The sequence below is a fragment of the Pelecanus crispus genome, chromosome 4 (genome assembly GCF_030463565.1).
Source record: "Pelecanus crispus isolate bPelCri1 chromosome 4, bPelCri1.pri, whole genome shotgun sequence".
Lineage (NCBI taxonomy): Eukaryota > Metazoa > Chordata > Aves > Pelecaniformes > Pelecanidae > Pelecanus > Pelecanus crispus.
This window is the reverse complement of record NC_134646.1, coordinates 78108244-78129802: the sequence shown is the minus strand read 5'-3', so window position 1 is coordinate 78129802 and position 21559 is coordinate 78108244. Positions and strand designations below refer to the sequence as shown.

The following is a 21559-nucleotide window of genomic DNA, read 5'->3' as shown; positions in this document are numbered from 1 at the left end:
TTTCCTCTTTGTTAGTGAAAATGGTACTTGTTGGGTCACCAGACAGTCAATATGGGACGATACTAGCTTAAGCTCATTAGCCACTACTAGTGTGTGGTGCTTTTGTCCCCTTCCTTTCCCTACCCTCCCCCCAGTTTCCTTTTCTATAGATACAGAGTCATCTAGAAAAAGATAAGGGATTGCTTTTGCTTCTACGTGATATGGTGGTCCGGCATGACTGCACTTAATTTAACTACCAAATCTAATCATATGCTCAGCTGCTTCAGGACCTTACTCTTACAACTCTGATCAACCAGATCTTGTCTGTGATCTATCTATCTCACTTCATTCTTTCATGTCCTGTCTTCCGGGTCTCCTTGCATTAATTCTAAGCTCATAGTACTGCTTGGTTATCTGTTGCTGACCATTTTCTTTCCTCGCCCCTTTTCTTTTCTGCTCTATTGTCCTCTTCTCACAAAAAGCCTAGTCCTTTTTCTTGCTTACGGTATTGTGCTACCGTGAATTTTAGATAGCAAAGGTCGTGCAAAATTTAACTAACTTCAATTTTGCCCTTCTTTCTTGAAACCTTTTGTTATTCCTGTGTGTGGTTTTGCTAGCTTCTTCTGTTTAACTGGACCCCACAATGTAGCTTATTTTTTATGAGGAGGACCGAGATGCATATTGGCAATTTCCCTCCGTTGGTTGTCCTAGGTATGGTGGCTAACCTGCAAGTTGCTCTCTACAAGTCTCATCTCCCCAGTGGGGCTATATTTGCTTACAGGTACTCACATCTGTTATGTTTGTCCGTTATTCTACCTCTTGCTCTAAGCATCTGCTTATTTGGCTCCATTAAATCTTTGTACAAACGTGGTCTATTTTCCATATTCTGTAACTGTATCTACCTGTTCTGATAATCTTACCATCTCAAATTACTGCCATTGTCTTCATCTTCCCATTTACTGTTGGCCTGGGTACACTAACTTCCTTTTACCAGTTATACTCCTGGATTTGTTGTGTCTCTAGTCTCCAGCGATTTGAGGAGCTTTTTTTCAGTGCTTTCAGCTGGTTTTAGTGACCTGTATTAGTGAGAATCATTAACTGAACCTTCACTCACTGAAGTTCTAAAATCCGCATGCTGTGTATCTTCAGATGTATTAGGCAAATCAAGATAACCCCTGAAAGGTCAGTCTTTCACTGCGTGGTCTTACTGGTCTTCCTATTTTTGTGATATGGAATACTACTCTCAGGTTTATTAGCTAGAAAGAGAGTAACTTGATTTCTTTAAGCCATGTCTTTTCACTTATTTACTGGTCATTCTCCAGACAAGGGCCTGAGCAGCTCGATCTGCGTTGGCCCTGATTTAGTCTGGAGAAGAGTTTAGTCTGGAGGAGAGGAGGCTGAGGGGAGACCTTATCGCTCTCTGCAACTACCTGAAAGGAGGTTGTAGCAAGGTGGATGTTGGTCTCTTCTCCCAAGTAGTTAGCAACAGGACAAGAGGAAATGGTCTCAAGCTGCGCCAGGGGAGGTTTAGATTGGATATTAGGAAAAATTTCTTCACGGAAAGAGTAGTCAAGCATTGGAACAGGCTGCCCAGAGAGGTGGTGGAGTCACCATCCCTGGAAATGTTCAAAAAACGGATAGACGTGGCACTTTGGGACATGGTTTAGTGGGCACGGTGGTGTTGGGTTGATGGTTGGACTGATGATCTTAGAGGTCCTTTCCAACCTTAATGATTCCTAGTTTTTACTTTCATTAAAAAATAATCCAGCCACCAAGCCAGGAAACATGAAATTATTACTCTACCCTTAATTGGTTTAGGAGTGGCCTTGGTAGTGTTAGGTTAATGGTTGGACTGGATGATCTTAAAGGTCTTTTCCAATCTAAATGATTCTATGATTTAAGCAGGGGGTTGGAATAGATGATCTCAGGAAGTCCCTTCCAGCCTAAGTTATTCTGTAACTCTGATGATTTTTATCTTTTGAAACTCTTAAGCTATCACTTTTTTAATGCATCCAGTGTTTTGAGATTGAATATACCAGTAATGTAGTCTAATTTGATTATTCGTTGCTTTTTTTTTGAGTTGTCCTGGTCTGCCTCAAGCTTGATGGCTTTCTAGCTTAAAGAAATAAGTGATGGGAGTAAGAGTTATTATTAAGCAGGACAAAAAAATTACTAGCAGAATTCTGGATTAAAACAAACAGTTACAAAATGCAGATGTCTTGATCCAGAAATCCAGACCCTGGTAAGCAGCTAATGGAGCCATATTAAAGAGTGTTTTTCACCTTAACCGTGTAGTTGATGGACAGCAGGAGGTCACACAAGGCATTTTTGGTGCTGGTCCTCTTGTGAGAAGCTGTGATTAGCAGCAGTCTGTCAGGCAGGGAAGTGGGGAACTGCGGTGTTTGCTGCTCTGGCCAGCTCAGGCAACCACTGGATGGCGTCTGCAGCCACAGAAAAGCTGCTCACTTGTGGGCTTATTTTTTAGATAGAGTTGGGAATTTTGATGCCCAAATCAAATCTCTGTTTTGCATTCTGGTTTACTCTGTTAAGAATCTGTGGGAAGGAAGTACAGATTTTGCAACAATTCAGTGTTTTGGGATTTTTTTTTTAAGGAATTTTGCTGTCATCTCCATAACCATAAGCGTCATATGTTCCGTAACGGGTTCGCTTTTTGCCTACAGATTTATAGAATTTGTCATCAGTTGTTTCTTAAAATAAATATGATTTCAGTTAAATCTGCTGAATCACAGCTTGAAACATTGTCATATTATTAATTGGGTTGAGAGTCTGTCTCATGTCCATGTTTTCAGAGAAGATCTTGTGAAAGTACATGAGTTCTCTTTCAATTCAGTGAGTTCTTTGTTCTGTTCTGGTGGAGTTTTGAGTTTCCTTTTACCTCTGACTCCTCTTTAAAAGGGTTAATACAGTTGGCTGGTTTGCACTCATTTAATCAGAGATTTTTATTGGTAATTCTGAAGTCTGACTTCATCTGGCTAAAGAAAGATAAGAACCTTTCCTGTTGCAGATTCACTTGGACTTCAGGTATACTTCTCACCTTGTTTAATGCCAGCTGTTTGTCCCCAGAGAATGGTTTTCATCTCTCAAATGAGTCTGTATAGCTTGTATGGAGAGATACCCTTTTATCTTGTAGGTACCTTAGAGCAGCATGTTAGGGAGATGGGAGCATTTGCTGAGGAGTGATGGAGTTAAGAGTTTTTAGATTTTTTTTTTTTTCCCCTGCATCTTTGTGCATGAAAAGGTTTCATGTTGGCCAATTGCTTTGCATTGAGGCTTGGCACCCTTAAGAAGCTTTGCCAGGCTAGAGCGATGCTCACTTATAAGCATTTGTACATTGCTACTTCTGATGCAGAGGTAGCAAATATGCAAGTCTCAGGAATATGCTAATTGTAAGCATTGTAACTGTGTACATTAATAAACAAGGTAGTGAGATTCAGAAGAGATTTCTTCCATAGCAACCAACAATTCAATAGTTATTCATCATGGCTTTTACTGCATTTTTTTGGAAACATGTGAGACTAGATTTGATGAATTTTTGATTTGATGTGACAGTTCTTGGACTTAATCATATATGAAATTGGTTACCTTAAGCATCAGTATGATGATTATTGTGCTGAGCTTTCATAATATTTATGATGGTGTATTTCTCTATATCATGTATGTGCTGGACCTGGTAATATGAAGAGTATGCATATGAATTTTAAAAATGAAAATGATCATCTTGCCTGGCCTAGGAGCATAAAGGAGTCATTCTGCCAGATTCATTTGTTTGCTACGATCATATAATGTTGAAGTGGGCACGGTTAGCTTTTAGAACCCTCGGAAAACATGTCTAGGGCAGTTTTAGCTTGTTGGATGTTTTCAAATTTCTGTATGAAAAATGGGTGTTAGATGATGTTATTGTTGTTATTAAAAAGCTGAAACTCCAGCAGTTGCCTTGACCATTTAAATTTTGCACAGTGTGGCCACTGGCCTGAAGCATCAGCTGTTTCTCAGTGGGCTGGTGTTCATGATACAAAATGCTCACCTTTTATTCGTTCTCAGAGCCAACACCTGGGATACATATGTCTGCAGACTGAGCTGTGTCGTTTCCTCAGGAGGTGTGCTTTGACGGAGGAGTGTAGAGTGAGGAAGAGAAGCTTGTGGTGCTGCTGTCCATGGTGTAGGTGCTACAGTAACACAGCCTGTGGGGTTTTTACGCTGGCACAACCTCTTAGAGACAAACTCATCTGTTTTACATTGTTAATGATATTATCTTAGGTCTAACTCTTACTTGTTTTAAACAGTGCAATACCTTTGAGTAATTAGTAAGACTCATGCTGTAGATTGTTAACAGATTGTTAAAATGAGAGCTGTGATTTTACACTCTGCTTTTGTTTTAATAAAATTCATGATTCATCAATCTACTTTTCTTGGACTCTTTTTCATAATGCATGTTAACAGATATTGAAGTATTTTGGTTATGAGGATTGTAAGCAACAGGTTTTTTTGGTAAAACCTGAATGAAGTACATTGAATGTTATATTAGTGGGGACATATCTATCTGAATACTTGGTATCAATTTTGATATTTCTGTATTATTAAAAATATTCTCTGTCTTTTTGTCTTAATATAGCAGTGTAAGACTGGAAACATCTGGGCTGAATGGACTTTAGCATCAAAAGAAGTTCTCAACTGTTAACTCGAAAAATTAACTACATCAAAATGAAGCAGGTACCAGAGATCCTTGGAAATACCAATGGGAAAACTCAGAATTGTGAAGTGAATCGTGAGTGTTCTGTCTACTTGGGCAAAGCACAACTTTCTGCCACTCTACAAGAAGGCGTCATGCAAAAATATAATGGCCATGAGGCTCTTCCATTTATTCCAGCTGATAAATTGAAAGATCTAACCTCTCGTGTGTTTAATGGCGAGTCTGGGGCCCAAGATGCCAAGCTACGCTTTGAACCCCAGGAAATAAAGGGAGTTGGAACACCACCCAACACTACTCCTATCAAGAACGGCTCTCCAGAAATTAAGCTGAAAATCACTAAAACCTACATGAATGGAAAGCCTCTTTTTGAATCTTCCATTTGTGGCGACAACGGTGCAGATGTGTCTCAGTCAGAGGAAAATGAACAAAAGCCAGCAAACAAGGAGAGGAGAAACAGAAAAAGAAGCATAAAATATGACTCCTTACTTGAGCAGGGTCTTGTTGAAGCAGCGTTAGTATCAAAGACTTCAAGCCCCACTGAAAAGAAGGTAGTACTTTTTTTATTGTTTCTTTTGTTAGGTTTGTGAATTATACTGAGATTTCATTTGTTTATATGCTAACTGTCATTTCAGGCATTTCAATAGGTGCTTCCCACAAACAGGTCACTTTGTATGATGCTCTCTCTTTGTCTCAGCAAAGAACAGATGCACTCTAGTTCTGGGCTGTGTTTCTTGCCTAGGCTAGGAGTACCCCATAAATTCTGTTTCCATATAAGTAAAATAAGTCTCCAGAGCAAATCAGGGCATGTGGTAGTATGGGATGTATGAATCAGAAGCTTCATCCAGACATGCAGCCAAGACCTAGCAGGGATGTGCACCTGGGCAAGGGAGCTGGGGAGGCCTCTAAATTTAGGCATGGCCTTTAACTGTTGGAGCATGGGGTATTCTGGCTTCCTAATAACCAGATGTTTCAGAAGAAAATAACGGTTTCTGTATTCCTGGTTCTGAATTAAAGAAAAAAGTACTTAGGTGTCAGTTGGTTGATAAGCTAGGGTCTTTACCTTCAGATTTTGGCAGTTGAAATGCAGTCCCTACCCTTATTTGTTGTCTGAAAAGATCTGGGTTTGCTTGCTATAACCTAGTGAATTGTATTAATTGAAAAGGTCTAGGTACTTGTATTAAATGTCATTAAATTTTGTGGTCAAGCTCATCTGTTTTTTGCTTATTTTAAACATGGGCAGAAATGGAAATTTCACTTTTTTTAATTTGCTTTACCAAGTTGTAAATAAGAATGCTGCTGCAAGCCCTTTTCCCCCGTAATTTAGTTTTTGTTGCTAGACTCCATTTAAAGGAATGTGGTTTGCAGTCATTTTATCTTGGAGGAAGAAACCTACATAGCAGGGATACTTCTTTGCATATTAAGTTGCTCAGTGAGTAATTCAGAATACTGTTCTATAACAATGGTAAACGTCGATGAATGCTTTGGCCGGTGAACAGGTCCTGGTTTTACACACCTTAAATGCAAAATGTATGTTACAGTTTTCTGTCAACTGCAGGTTTACTAGTTAATGTTGATTCTTACTTTCTCCCAAGGTCACACGTGCAGAGAAGAACCACACACATAGCTGCTGTATTACTGATTTTATTTACCCGTATTTTTCTTAAAACTACTTAATAAGTGAGTTTACAGAACTGTGTAAACACTCTTCTAAGTATCAGAAATATTTATCATTTATTTATGATTTGAATATATTATTCATACTAGAATGATCAATACTGATGCTTTCAGGAATTTTATTAAAGAGTTTGTTTTCTTTAACTTTGTTAAGGAGAATGTTTTAACACTAGTTGGCTCAGACTTTTCTGAATCACTACTCAAGGTGAAAAGTATGGGCACAGTCAACAACTGTAGAAATTCTTTGCCCTGTTCATTGTTAATGAGGGTAAATTGGACTAAAAGGTGGTGTATTTATTAGCGTCAACAATTCTAGTATATTTCTGTGTTTTTTTGGGTTTGGGTTTGTTTTTTTTTTTTTTTTTTGAAAGAGGAGGCAATATTTAATATGCCCATCTACACAGTTTATTCTGAGGCCTTTCACATCGGTTGTCGATTAAGGGTGGCCTTTAATTTTTCCTGGTGAGCAGTTTATTTAAGATTAAAAGAAGGATTGATCTGGCTTCTCTGAGTTGTCTTTTGGCCAGAAATGGTCAGGAGAAAACCATTTCAACACTGTTTCCCAGAGTGCTTGAGACTTGGTGGCTGGAGAGTGATAGGGTTATCTGCTCCTCTGCCAAACCCACCTGCTTGACCTCAGACTTTGCAATATTATAAACCTACTCTTTTCAGAGCACTTGAAACAGACGGTCATGCTTCTGGCTTTGTTTTCTTGCATACGGCACTTCACAGTACAAAGGGCAAAAGGAAAAGCATTTGAAGGTCACAAGATATTGTTTTATTATATAACTCCTTGATTGTAAAGTCTGGGCCTTTTCTTTCTCTCGCAGGGAGGGTTTGCAACTGTGCAGGTTTAAAATAAAGGAAGAAAAACATAATACTAGGGAACATGCTGAAGAAGATTTTTCAAATGTTTGTCCACATGTAGACTAGTGATATACATGTGTTCTCTGTGATCATAACTGTAGTATCTTAATATCAGTGTTCTTTGGTTTCAGGCCCCTGCTCTAGCTGTTACTTCATCACCAACATCCAAAACCTGAATGTTAGTGCATCGTACTGTGGCTTTATGTAGCTGATTGTGGCTGCAAAGTGGAAGTTAGAGAAATGTCCTTGGAGTAAAAGCTGATTAATTTTGCATTTAGATATCTGTTTATTGTAGGTTACAAGTTAATGTAGAACCTGTTTGTCTGGATTTATTTCTAGGCTGGTTTCTCTCTCAATTTGTCCAAGCTCTTACTCTTTTGATTTAGCAAAAATTGCCATGGTTCAAGTGCTGCCTTTTGTGTAAGGTAATTATATCTCTGTTTGATGGACATAGGAGATTGCTATCTTGCTGAGGTGAGAGGCATATCATTTAACAAATGTTCCAGTGCTCTGTTGTTGGGTTTTCTTGTTGTTTGGGCATTTTTGTTAACATAAAGGAAGGCTATTTAAAACTTTTATCTGCAAGTCAGTTTTCAATTGGGAATAATGTGATCTGCCCAGCTCTGACGTGAGTTAGATTTCTGTTGATACCCACCACCTTTTCCAGGCCTCTGAGAAACAGCTGTGCTGCTTCTGCTTTCCTGAGGTAGAGTAAGTGGGACAAGCCGTGGCTCTTTCTTCCTGCCCCTCCTGCCTTTCACCCTTATTTCCCCCACCCCCAGTATCTCTCCACCTGAGGAGTTTACTTTAAAATCCAGGCCTCTGCTGATAAGGCCTGGTTTAGCAACTTTTATGCGAAGGCACTACACTGATCCTAGGGGTCTGACACCACCTCTGAGTGTTGTGTGTTATTGGTGATAGGTATCGCATGTTAGATATTTGAATTGACGCCAAACCCATGGACTCCGATAGTTGCCCACTTAATAGTGCCACTCACGCGAGCGGCAGTGTGCTTCAGTACTAGATTTTGTGGTGGCTGCTTTTTGAGTCATGGTTTTTGTCAGTTCTTGCAAAGCTACCAGTTAGGAATGAGGACTTCCCTAGATTTTTCTCACTCAATGCTTTTGTTAGAAGTGAAACAATCCTGTTTGGAGAAGAATGGCAGAGGTTTACTTCATGTACGAATATGAAGTGATCCAAGTCCGATCCCTAGAGCAATACAGAATTTCTGTACGGGAAACAGAGAGAGTGCATATATCTGAAGCTCTCATGCTGGTGGTCCCAAAGTAGGTCTGTGCTCTCTAACCCTAAGAACAGCTCAGCATGTGATACTGGCACATTTGCGCTTGTTCTGCATAAGCTGGTTTGGGCCTACAAGTGGCAGTTTGCCCTTTTGGCATGGCTTCCTGGCATGACTTCCTAGCACGGGTACAGTAGCTCAGAAAAAGTAGCAACGCTGTGTCCAGAACAAACCTGGAAGTCCACACACTGCTATACTTGCTAGTTTAGGGATTCCAGCTGTGCAAGATGTGTGTGATCCAAAAGCTGTACCTTCCACATAGCTTCCTATCCAGTTTTCTTGTAGCCCTCTTTTAGTATTATACCAGAAACTTGGCAGTTTGCTACTCTTTCTGCTCAGCACAGTCTGAGCAGCAAATGACTTTGCAGCAGCTACATGGGGGGCAATTGCAAGTTACTGAAGAAATTCCCCTAGTCCTTGTCGCATATTTATGTTGCCGTTTCGTCTTCACAGAGAAAAACTGTTCCAGCCAACTCCATTATATCCGTTACCTACATAATGTTATAGTGCCTTTCTCAGTGAATGGCAAAGATTTAGAAACCCAGTAAGGGCAGAACAGAAGCAGTCTGGGGATTATCTGCTGCCTTTTATGCTTCAGCGCCAACTAAATACAGGAGGATGGGGACCACTGAAGGTGGCGATGTTGCTCTGATGCTTGCATCTAATCAGCAGAAGTGGGCAGAAACCAACAAGTTCCCTCTGTGAGACTGGAGAGCTGTGCTCATCAAATGTATGATTATCCTGTTATAGCTGTTACAGCCAGATCCTGAGGTGACTTATTCTGTTTTAATTTGAAAAAAAGTAAAAAGAAAAAATAGAGTCAAATAAATGCGTCTTTTTCAGAAGGAAGAATTGCTTGATTATTTTTTGTCATCGGTTATTAGGAATTCCTGGTCAAGTACGATTACTGAACTTGTCATGAAATGTGCAGCTAAACTACCACGGGAGTCAGGATCTGTAGTTGTAGGGTAAAATGAACTCGATTACTTTTTTAATAAGCTGTTCTTGAGGTATCAGATCCTGTCTTCAGGCGAGCGATAACATAGGCTGTCTGGCTGATGTCATCAGAATCCCAAAGGAGTAGGAGTAGCCCTAAAAATCTCTTCTGGGTGATCCCTTCAGGAACAAGAGAAGTAACTTCTTACCCTTTTTGGGAGGGTTCTTGAGCTACTGTTTTGCGTTAGCCATTAGTAAAGGATTATGTTTAGCTATGCCTTCAAAACTTGTTTGTGCTAAGCAGCTCACAATGTGCAGCAGTAATTGTTACTTTGGAACTTTAAATTGTTTGTTCTTAATGCCACATTGGAAAAGTATCTTAAAGAACTACTTGTACATTAAGAAGCACCAAAAAGCATACAGCATCAAGAGTATACTGGTTTGGGGAGAGATTAGGAGCTATGAGTATTCTCAGAGTGGCTACAGAGTTAATTAAAGAAAGCTTATGTATTTGTTCAAGGCTCTCCATACCAGACTTCCTGTTCTTGTATGTAAAAGTGGCTGAATTAAGTACACTTTCTGCGTAAAACTGTCGTCTGAATATGTAATATGTAAATACTTCCCCCCCCCCCTTCATAAATGCATTGGTGGAAGAATCCAAATAAAATATGAAATAATATCTTGAAGTGATAACAAAAATGCTATACAAGAATAGCTCTACCAAGTTGGATCAAGGAGCCGTTTAATGCAGCACCTCTGCTCAAGCGTGAGGTTCAGCAGAGGATGCACAATGGAGAGTACAGACGTGGCAAATCATGGAGTGATGCTCTCTTTGAATACATTCAGACTCCAGCAGTCTGTGACTCAGGTTTCTAGAGCTGGTCACTTTGTATTTAATAGCCGTAGATGGCTAAATTAATGGAAGAAAACCTCATTTTCTTTTTGAGCCAGTGTAAACTTTTTGCATGTATGACATCAAGTAATAGAGCAATAGAGCAAGGTCTTTTTCCTTTTCAATTTGCCACCTACTTGTTTCACTTGATTCTATCATAATACTAGAAATAGGGATCATGGACAAACTTCTTTATTACTGATAGTTTTATAGATTTCTCACAAACCTGCTCAATTTTTTATTTCAGCTTTAAGAGTCCTAGTGTGCTCTTCCACATATAGGAGCTGCTCTAGAATGTTACTTCTTGTTATCATCCTTTTTCTGAACTGTGGTGCCCTTTGGGTTCTGCTGTCTCTTTTTTTGAGAATGAGGGACCAGAACAGTACAGGATGTTCAAGATACAGATGTTTTGTGGATGCATACAGTGGCATGTTAATGATTTTCTATATTGTTCTCGATTTCATTATTTTTCATTATAAATAATACTTAGCATTTAATTGATTCTTGACTGCTTCTGAACACTGAGCCAGTTTTCTGTGGAAAAGAGCTGACCAGATGTAATCTAACTCAAATTGGAAGAATGTCAGCAACTGTTGCATTATTTCATACTCATCTTTGCTTTGTGTGTTCCAGGACTTTTTTTATTTTATTTTGGTCTTCTGGGCACTATGGTGGACATGACAGATCAAGTAGAGTGGTGAGCCATCCATTTTCTGGAAGACCTAACTTCCCTTTATGTCTCAACAGCAGATTGTGTGCCATAGCACAGTTGAAAGGTTAATGACGCTTTTTTAGTTTAATGGTTTTTTAAGTTGACCAGACTTATTCTCAGACTTATTCTACACTGGTAGTGTCATGATTTAAATTACTACTGTCATTTCAGCATCTCCTCTTCATATTGTATTGACATTACCAGTTGGTGTGGCAAGGAATTTGCTTGTTTTCACTGCTTTACTGTCCAAGATACGGTGAAGCCTTTCTGTTGCTCTGCTCAATGTTCTGCTTAACCAAAATAATGCATGTCTAACTTGCGTATTTAGCTGAGAGTTAGATCTACAGTTCAGGGTTATGTTACTTGGATGGATTTACAGGCAGATTTTTGGGAAACTTCAGTGATCTGTACCAGATGTCATTTCTGGCCCTCAAAGCCCCCTTTTGTAGTAACCCTTAGGCAAAGTAGCGAAAGCAAAATATTTTGATCTGTCTTGGAACAGTGGTATCAGTCTCTTTTACAAGTTTCCTTGTTCTGGAGTGGATTTCATGTAGGGTACACGAACTTTAGGACCTCCAAAAGAGGTCTTTGTTCACAGACACTAATTTTATGTTTTGTCTATTACTGTGTTTCGTTATCCTCCTATTATAAATAAATAGGTCCAGCCAGGCTAACATTTGTATTTCTGCTTTTTGCAAATGCCCAAAGTACCCACAGGAGTTGTTTGCTTGTGCATCATAAAATGGGCAGTAGCTAAAAGTGTAAGTTGTCAATAATAAGGAATTGATTCCCTTCTCAAAGACAGTTCATGAAAATGCTTTAGTTTGGAAGCCCAGTGCAAGAGGGATCTTGCACAGACAGTTGTTAAACAAGCCCTGCTGCACTTGCGTGAAGAAGGGAAGTAAATCTGTGGCCTCATAGCAGCAACTAATGCTAGAAAAGTTAGGGTTTGTTTCTTTGTTGCTGTTTTGTTTGGTTTGGTAAATGTCAACTGGAGTGTATGTTGAGGATGTTTGTGATGAAGTAGAATAATTTGGGAACTTAGTTCTTGTGGAATTGATAGCATTTTGATCATGTGCTTTATGATGTTTTACTGCAACGACTGCCCTATTTTAATATTTGTATGGGGTTGGGGCATTTCTGGTTGGGGTTTCCCAGGTTTTCTGCACATCTTTATTGCTGAAAATAAGGAATGTTTCAGGAATATGCTTCAGCATTGCCAAATCAAGGTAATGTCTGTCTGATTAGATTTTTTTGGTTACCCCCCACCCCCTGCCACACTTGCCCCTAGGCTGATTAACCACTGATACTGTTTCTTGCGCTTCATCTCTAGAAGAGGAGGACCTACTAGGTATATGTAACAACACAACCTGGATGGAAACCTCTTATGCCTGCTTTTAGGTATGGGGATTCATTTTAAAGGTCTGATCTCAAAGGCAAAGTAGTACGTGGACTGTCTTAAATTATTAGTCAACTAACAGAGTGCTTTTATGCCAAATCAGCATTTGTTCTATTTAAGCCTAGACAGCTTCTTTCAGAAGTGTTCTTGTTGCAAAAAAGTGTAGAGATAAGTATCTGCCTTCACCAGAAAACCATGTTCTGTAAATCTAGTTGCCTATTTTGGTGGCAGTATTATCTGGGCTTGGGGTTTTCTGTTTCCTACCAAGAATGTCAGGATTCAGAACACCTACATGTGCTACCTTGGATGTTTGTGAGCTACCAAGAGGAGGATATCTGTTAAGAAAGTGTTTTGGGAAAACCCTGAACTCTGTAAGGGTGTAGGAGAGTGCTAAGGATAAGGCCGTGATACAGATTCTGATCTTGAAAGTATGTGAAACCATTGTACATGCAGATAACAAAATACATATGGATATGGCATTCTGAAAATCTGTAGGTATGCTGAGATGATTTAGCTTTCATTCTGTTATCCTACGTGAAATTCATACGGAAATTATTCAGAAATAACTGTTTCCCCGTGCCAAATTTCCTCATGGCTCTACAGTTATGCTTTTCCAGACTTCTGTAGCATCTCATATCCACGCTTGTCTTATATACCCAGATACCGCATCAAAAGCTTAAACTTTTGAGGGTGGGTGAAGGTTAGAGAAGTTGGATGTAGGCAGAAATCTTTTTCTAATACTCAGTATAAAAGAAGGTTTCATTCATTCTGATCAAGCCTTATCTAATTTAAATTTCCGAAACATGGAACCTTTCAATAATAAGCCAGTAACTTACAATTTAAGAGGTCATCTAAATGTAAATGCAGAAGTTCAGTAAAGCAGCTGAAAGAAACTGCTCTCCACAATTTTAAGAAAGATCGAGGGTTGGGAAGTGTTCCAGAACTTGGCATCATACTGGATCTATCTGTGAATGATTGAATCTGTTTCTCTTCAACTCTTTACTCTGAAAAAAGGGTTGTATCCTAGTTACTAAAATACCGTGTTAAGTTTATTTCTAAAATACTTGCTCATGTAGTGTTTGTGTAGAGGAAGATTGCTGATTTGGATAGACAGATTTGATTTTAAATGTAAAAGCATCCTTAAAAAATTTCTCATCTGCTGGAGACTTGCTAATAAGGGAACCAAAGCCAGAAAAAAGAATTGAAATGTAACCAGGAGTTTAGTGGTTGATTTGAAATACAAATTCGAGCTTTTATCTTGTTTTAAAATCCATGATCTACATTATGAATCCCTGTCCAAACTTAAATGAATTTTTATTGTCTTCTGCTTGCTTTCCCTCTTGGAGGGGAGGGTCCTGCGTGGTGATATTCAACATGCTGTCCATGAACTGCTTTAGATGAGTGTGTGGAAAGAAATGGAGGAAACAAACCTATTGTCACAAAACTTACGTTTGGTTTCAAAGAGCCTCAGCCAGCACAGAAAAGTTTGCAGGGGATCTGCAAGTAGAGTAGTGATTTTCTTCAGCCTTTTTTGTCCTCTTGTTCTATAGATTTACCATCTAAGCACACTGAAGAAAAATAAATAAATCTGGTTGTGGCAGGAAGATTCAAACTTAGGCAAATGTAACTCTTCACACTGCCAGATTTGACCCCCTTTTAGGAATAGAAGAAAAGAAGTGGTTAGTAATAGAAGAAAAGAAAAGATAACTTGAAGAAATTGTAATTGCTCTCAAAGTTGAATTTGGAAGCTTTTCGTTAAATCTCTGGCTTGGTATAAAACAATTCAAAATTGAAAAACTAATGAACCAACCCCCAGTAGAGTTTTTTCATTCTTTTTGGTTTTGATCTGGACTTTCATGTCCTTTTCCCCCTCAGTCTTTACCTCACTGCACAATATAATGCATGTTTTGTGAGGGTGTGGCAGGTTTAATTGTGCAGAGGTTGATGCAGTGGCCTTTTGAGGGCTGCAGTCTTTGGATGCTCTACTGAAGTATCCCTTTCTGTTTTACTGAAGGTAGAACACAAAACTTTGCCAACTCATTGGTTCTTTCTTCATGTTTCCTCATCCTTCTCCATTTCGTAGTAATAATTCAGTGTTTTCTCTTAATCTTCTTGCAAGGGTCTGGTTTACTCTTTAGTCTTCTGCCTGAAACATTCTCTCTGTAGGCAGTGGTTTGCTGAATGTGTAATTACAACAGTATTCTTCATCAGACAATAAACAGGATACAACAAGACAAAGTGGAAAAACTTATTTTTATTCTTAATACATTCAGTTACTTGTGGTTTACTATCTAAATATACTCCCCCACATCCCAGAAGGTGGGAGCTATTTGGATAAACATAGGGCCTCTAAGGACTTGTCCTTCTGGGATAAACAGATTTACTACAACGCGTGAATTATAATCTTAAAAAAAAACCCAACCAAAACACAAAAAAAACCCCACCCAACAAAACACTAAGGCAGTTATGTTTGAGAGGATACTGTATTTTTATAGACAGAATCATTTAGAACGAGCACTGGCCATTTCTTAACAGACTTGTGTTGTTACCCTTTTCATTTGAAGCAATAGTGTATATTGAGGGGTTTGCATAGATTTTAATAAGCTGTAGTTGTAATTTTTTGTTCTGAAGTGATTTGACTTCATGAGATTTTTGTCCTCAATCACAGAGCAAGAAGCAGCTGTTTCTCTGTCCTGAACGACAGGACATCACTCATTGGGAAAGTAGCTGCATCCCTCCATTCCTTTGCCTGATTTGGCTTTTGTCAAATTAAATTCCTGAATTTTTCAGAAAGCAAGAGCTTTCCTAAGAACATAATTGTGATGGTGGTATTTCAGGGAAGAAACATTTGGAATCGTTGTCCTATTATGTAGTTTGTTTGTTTATTTGCTTGTTTATAGTGTTCTTAATCATTGGTGAATTCAAGTGACAGAACAACATTACAAAACCAATCTTTTTTCTTCTATTGCTCCCTGTTTCTCCAGACAAACCTCCCACCTCTCCTGAACCTCTGAAAGGAATGAAGTTCGTTCTACAACCACTTCCTTAGTTCACTATCTTTCCTGATAGAGAAGCAAGAGAAGACAAAACTTTTTTATTTTTATTACACAAGTCCATGATAGAAAATAGGAGTATTAGTGGATGAAACACAACACAAGTAGATAGCAGGACCAGAAAAATATGTGGTTTTGGTCAGCAAGCAATGTTATCTTTTCCATAGTAAAGAAACACATTTGACTTGTCTTAAGTTTGTGTGTTCTAACTTTGATTCAAAGTACTTTTTAATTGCATATATTCTGTTTAAGGACCTTGATTATTTTGTTTTAGTTTCTTTGTAGTGCTAGTAGATTGTTTTTTATTCTGGAGTGCGGCAGACCTCCAGCAGTCTGTGTTTGTAGCATGGCCTTCTATTATAGTGCAGTCCAGTGGAAGTTCTTTGATACAGGATGGAACTGAATTGAAAATGAAAACAGAAAGGGAGATATCGGATATCTGCAAGTTGTTCCATATGTACTTCCCTGTTACGTTACACAAGAGGAGAGCATTTACTGTCTTCACTTGTCTTAATTGTTCTCTTTTTTTTTTTTTTTTTTTTGTCCAGTATTAAATTCTGGTGGTGTATGCTTCACCAATTCTCAACATTGTTCTTTGTCTGATCCCTTTTTGACAATTTACAGTTAGATGAAGTTTTTAAAAATTATTTCTATAGCTTTCCAGGTTTGTATATTGAAATAGTAGCTTTTTGATGCTTAAGGTAATTTGCAATAATTTTGAGGGGTTATAATTCCTTGCACATGTATGCACATGTGCGTATATATACAAAATAGGTAGTGGTAATATTAGTATCTCAACTCTACCACTGATCACTTTAAAAGGGATAAAGTTCTCTCAGGCTGACACCACCTAGTAAGCCTTCTAGGTGTTTTTTAAAAAAATTGCCTTTGTCCCTTGCTTACTAAACACTCATCCTGGTGTTTTCATAACAGAGTCTACAAACAAACCTAAAGCTCTCAGTACAGTAAAGATGCTGCCCTTAAATGCATTTTTCTTTGATCATTTTAAGATAGTTTTAAGCTTTGAAATTAGCCATTACTCATGGTGTGTTCTTGTCTCATCATACTCATTAGTCAGACCAGAACTAAATGGAAACTGATTGGATTATTTTGATCAGATGTAGGCAATGTTAATTAAATACTAATGTTTTCTATGGCCAAGCCACTTCTTTGGGCTAGTAGAATGCTTACAGCAGTGTCATAAATACTTGTCAATCTGCCTGTCACTCATCGCTTATGAAAGTGTTGAGAGAAATGACAAGCAAATCTGTGAAATGTTAAGAGGAAAGGCATGTTAAATTTTTCTTTTCTTTTTTGGTCCTTCTCAGCCTATTGCAGCTGCTGGCCCAGATGAGTTTTTAAGGATGCTGGTACTCTTCAAGGCATAATTTCTCACAGAAAAACTCAGTTGCAATAAGAGAACTACTCCATCCACACTCCACACCCCCCTGGACAAAATAAACTTGAAATCCATGTAGCTGCCTTTCAGAGCAAGTGGTTCATTAGGATACTAATCCAGAAAGTCAGGAATTTCGATGCCTGCCATATTGAGTAGTGCAGAGCCTGTCAAATGGCCTGTGTATTCAGCGTTAGGACTGCTCTGTGTGGGAGTCATCACCTGCTCACCCAGGCTTTGATTGCCCATTTATGTAACTTCTCTGCAGTCTGGTGTTTGAAAGGGGGGGAAAAAACCCTGGAATTCCTTCCCAAAGTAGAAAAGAAATATGATCACAAGCTGTTTCCTACTTCTGTTCAGCATAACTGGTTTAAAGTTTGGGTCTAAGGTGGTTGAGATGGTATTTATGTCAGAGGCTGCAGAGCTTGCAGGAAGGAGAGGGAGGGGGAATGCTGTGACTAAATGTGTATGCATTTACTTCTGTCAAAACTGCAGTAACAGGTAACAGGATGGGGCATACAGAGAGCAGTCCAAACTTACTTAGCAATGATGGTAAGCAAAGACTGTTCCATGCTCCTCTGCAGCACAGAAAGACCAACCAGCTTTACGTAGTTGACATTTATGGGTAGGAGATCTAACTAGAAATGAGAACAATTTCAGGAAATAAAAAGTCCTCAAAAAGACGCAAAGAGCCAAAAATCAAGCGGAAGGTATTTTAAAATAGTTTGATTTTGTGTAACCTTCCCTTGCTTTACAGTTGTGCTCCAAACCAGGAGTCTTCTATTTTAATTTGCTTGCTTAAGTATCATCATAGAAAGAATTGATCAGCTCTTGCAGGAGGAGGTATTCCCTGTCTTCTGGTGCGTTCACACAGACCACCAAAAGTGCAGTTCCAGTCCTGCCTCTCCATCTTCCATGGGTGCACAGTCAGATGCCCTGTTGTGTCTGACTACACACTGTTAGGAATCAAAATTTGCTTAAACAACAATTCCTGTTTTCTTCTGGGGGGGGGAGGGGGGGAGAAACCCTGCAAGCCAAATTACTTTTTTCTATACCACTTTGTAACTTGAATGGTGATTTAAAATTGCAGAGAGTGCAAGTGTCTCATTAAGAAGCTCCAGCTCTCATCATATGAGAACATAGATGCCGTCAGGGGACTGGGTGGCAAATCTGTTTAGAAATGCTCTCTTCCTCCTATCCCGTCCCATCCCATCAATAATTTAAAAAACCCAGCCTGGATACTGAAATAAAATCTATGCATATGACTTCCTTGCAGTATCTAGCATTTTCTGATGTTTTTAAACAATTTAAATAGTTAAGCATTTAATGCTATGCTGGCAGTTTGCAAAAATGTTTTTGAGAGGAAGTATTGAAGAGCCTGTTTATGTGCTACAGTTGCTTGTCTCAGAAGTACATGCCAGGAATTTCACCTCACTGTTTACTGTTGAGATACCTATTAAATAGATCAGAGTAATTCCCAGAATGAGGAAATCAAACTAAACAGGAATGATGTGGGAAAGTAAGATGGAAGTGAGCGAGTTCATGGTGATATTTTCTATAGGTTTTTAAATAGTCTCATATGAGAGCTCTTAAAAAAATTATGTATATAGAATTCTGTACTGTATTTTGCCATTCTTTTAAAGTATGTGCATTTTATCAATAAAAGAAAACATAAATACAGCAAGTGTTGTATAGATAAACTTTGCAGGTTTTATTGTTATGCCTGTCATGTTCAAGTTTTTTATCATGATCCAGTATAGTAAAAGAATTCTAGGCATATTTAAAATTTGTGAAGTGCTTTTATATATATTGAAATGCAATATTCACCCCTGTACTGCCACTCCTTTTAGATTATGCTGCAATAAGAAGCACTGCTGGAGCCTTTTCATTATTCCAGCCAGCTCCCTCTCATATTGTAGTCATAAATCTTTGCAGCTTAGTTGCACTTTTTGAAAAATACAGGGACTCATAAATTAAAAATGAGATTCAGAATTCTGAATAGCTTTTACATTTCTGAAAAGTTAACTCACTGAAAAATATTTTCATCCCACTTATTTGTTCAAATGCTGAAGTCAGTTTGTGTGTGTTAGGATTAATGTTTTTCTGGAACTGTTCTCAGCATATGTATTTCTTAATTTTTAGCTTTTAAGCATAACTTTTCATGTCATGTTGAACTGCTAGAAGGAGCATTTGATTTTTCACATCTTCTTGGAATCTTTTAGGTCCATTGAGACCGCTGGACTTGCGGCAAGCTCTGTGGGAGGGGTTTTCTGACAGTCTTACAGAATCCTTAGAGAGCCAAAAACCTTGAGACATGGGAACATGTCTCTAGCTGGAGGCACATGAACCAAGTCCGAATTCATCAGAAAAGCTGAATCACTGGATGAGTAACTGTCGCTAACTATCAGATGACATAGCATCATGTGTGTTTACCAGGCATAGCTTTAAAGCGTAGCTTTAAAAGCATTGAGGAAAGGAGTTTCTGAGTACATTAAGCTTTAGGGTTTTTTGATTTGATGTACCTCTATGTTTGAGTTGCAAAAAAATCCCTATGCTGTTGCAGCATGTCAGATTTTTGTTGTTTGTGTTTGGAAAATAACGTGTAATTAGTTATGGTAGTATTCTCTGGGTTTAAAAATCTGTACAAGGTAACCTGACCTACTCTGATTCAACATAATGCTCCAAATACTTGTTTCTGCATCCTGGATTTCCGGTTTCTTAACAGTGTTCTTTCTTTCCTCTTGCCACTTTAATTAAAACAGAATTTTGCTCCAGCTCTAACATTAAATCCACTGAAAGCCTGAAGCTCCGGTCTGCCTTCTCTGTGTTGAACTGCTGCTGTGCAAGATGAACGATATAACATGTTGCACATAAATTTAGTACTAGAAAAACAAAAAAAGCAAATTTAAAATATGTGATTTTTTTTTTATGGATATCTGTAATGAGACACGTTCTGTGCTTTTCTTACATCCAGAGTTAGAGCTTACCTAGATAAAGGCCTTTGTTATTTATATCAAATAGAACAGATGAAGCCAAAAGGACAAAATGTAACTAAATTCATGAAATGGTTTTAGTTGGTGAGTAAATGTCTGTGGTGCTGAACTTTTTTATGATGCAGTAAAAATGTGTGTCTATCATAGGGGAACATAAAACTCCCTTGTAGTTAAATCTATCCCTTGAAGTGGAAATAGTTCTGTAATTGTTTTCCAATAGCTAAAATAGCTTTAGAGCAGCAGCTGAGCACTCACAAACTTTTACTGCTAGAACTGGAACGGGGCGGGGGGGAGTGTGTGTGTGTGTGTGAATCTTGCAAAAGGGTGTGGGGAAGGGTTCATGTTGCAAATTCTCAGTATGTGAAAAGATAGCTGAAAGATGCAGAGTTTGGGGGTTTTCAACTGGTTATTTATGTAGTTTCTATTCAGACATAAAGACAGTATTTTAGTCTACTCTAGTTGGGATTTTTTTTCTTAAATCTTAACACATTTTTGTGTACAGTGCTTAACTTGATTAATAATATTCAATACAGAGTGAATTTGGCTCTTCCACATCTATGTCCAGTGCTTAGTTAATGTGTTCGAAATTAAAGTAAGCCTTCCTGATGGTCTGTCAGCAGTTATTCAAAAAGATAAAGGCAAACCACAGCTTACTTGCCAATACTTCTAACTAAAACCAAAAACATAAATGGAACTTGGAATTTTTTTTGCTGTGAGAGAACAAAAATTATGACTTAAAGTTTTTATTACACATGAAATATGATTACTGTTTGTTGGCAAACATGATAGCTCTTTATTCTGGTGAACTATTTATTTCCCTCCTTCCATTACCACTCTGTGTTTTTACATGTAACGAGAATGTTTAAATAGAATACGAACTGTAGTTTGTTGTTTATTTTTGTGTGCTATTTAGTAATGCTAGTGCATATCTGAAGAAATATGGTGATAGGTTTTTTTTTTTTCCTTTTTTTTATCTCTTAAGGCTCCTGCTAAGAGAGATCCAACTCAAAGTACCATCAAAGAAGACAAAGTCCATCTGTTGAAGTATAATATAGGAGATCTAGTATGGTCAAAAGTGTCTGGTTTTCCATGGTGGCCATGTATGGTTTCTGCTGATCCTGTTCTCCATTCCTACACTAAACTAAAAGGTATGTCAGTGATGCTACAAACATCCAGATTTCTTCAGGTATATATAACCATTAATTTGGGAAAATTCTGTTCTTCATTTTATCTACTCAGTTGGGTCAATAACTGAATCAGCTCCTTGTTGTCAAGAAGAATGTTAAAATCATGTAAACACTATTCTTGAGCATATAGCAGACGGAGCTTTTTTTCCACTGTCTTTTTAACTCTGAACTTCTTATCTCCAAAAGATATTAAAATTGTGATCTATGAAACTGTGTGAAGTCTTACTAAAAAGATTATCTGATGGTACTTCCCATTGTTTTTATGGAGATGCTTGGAGAAGTGATATGGGCTAAAAATTTTATTGAAAGCTAAGGGAATTAAATACTCCTGAAGACTGTGCTTTAGTCAAAGCAATCTGTAATTCAGGCAGCTAAATTTTCTGTGATTCATAGAATCAATACTGTTATCTACAGCCAACATTAGTTGATTCTAAATGCGGGGACTACCAAGTGTCAACGA

At 38.2% G+C, this 21559-nt stretch overlaps 1 protein-coding gene across 1 annotated transcript in view; it reads left to right on the top strand.

Annotated features, from left to right (window-relative positions):
* Nucleotides 1-4641: 4641 nt before the first annotated feature.
* Nucleotides 4642-21559, top strand: part of NSD2 (nuclear receptor binding SET domain protein 2) — a 67979-nt gene continuing 51061 nt past the window's right edge. The window contains exons 1-2 of the mRNA XM_009480361.2: nucleotides 4642-5238; nucleotides 20895-21060. Of these exons, the coding sequence (XP_009478636.1) occupies nucleotides 4642-5238; nucleotides 20895-21060 (763 nt within the window). The remainder of the gene's footprint in view (nucleotides 5239-20894; nucleotides 21061-21559) is intronic.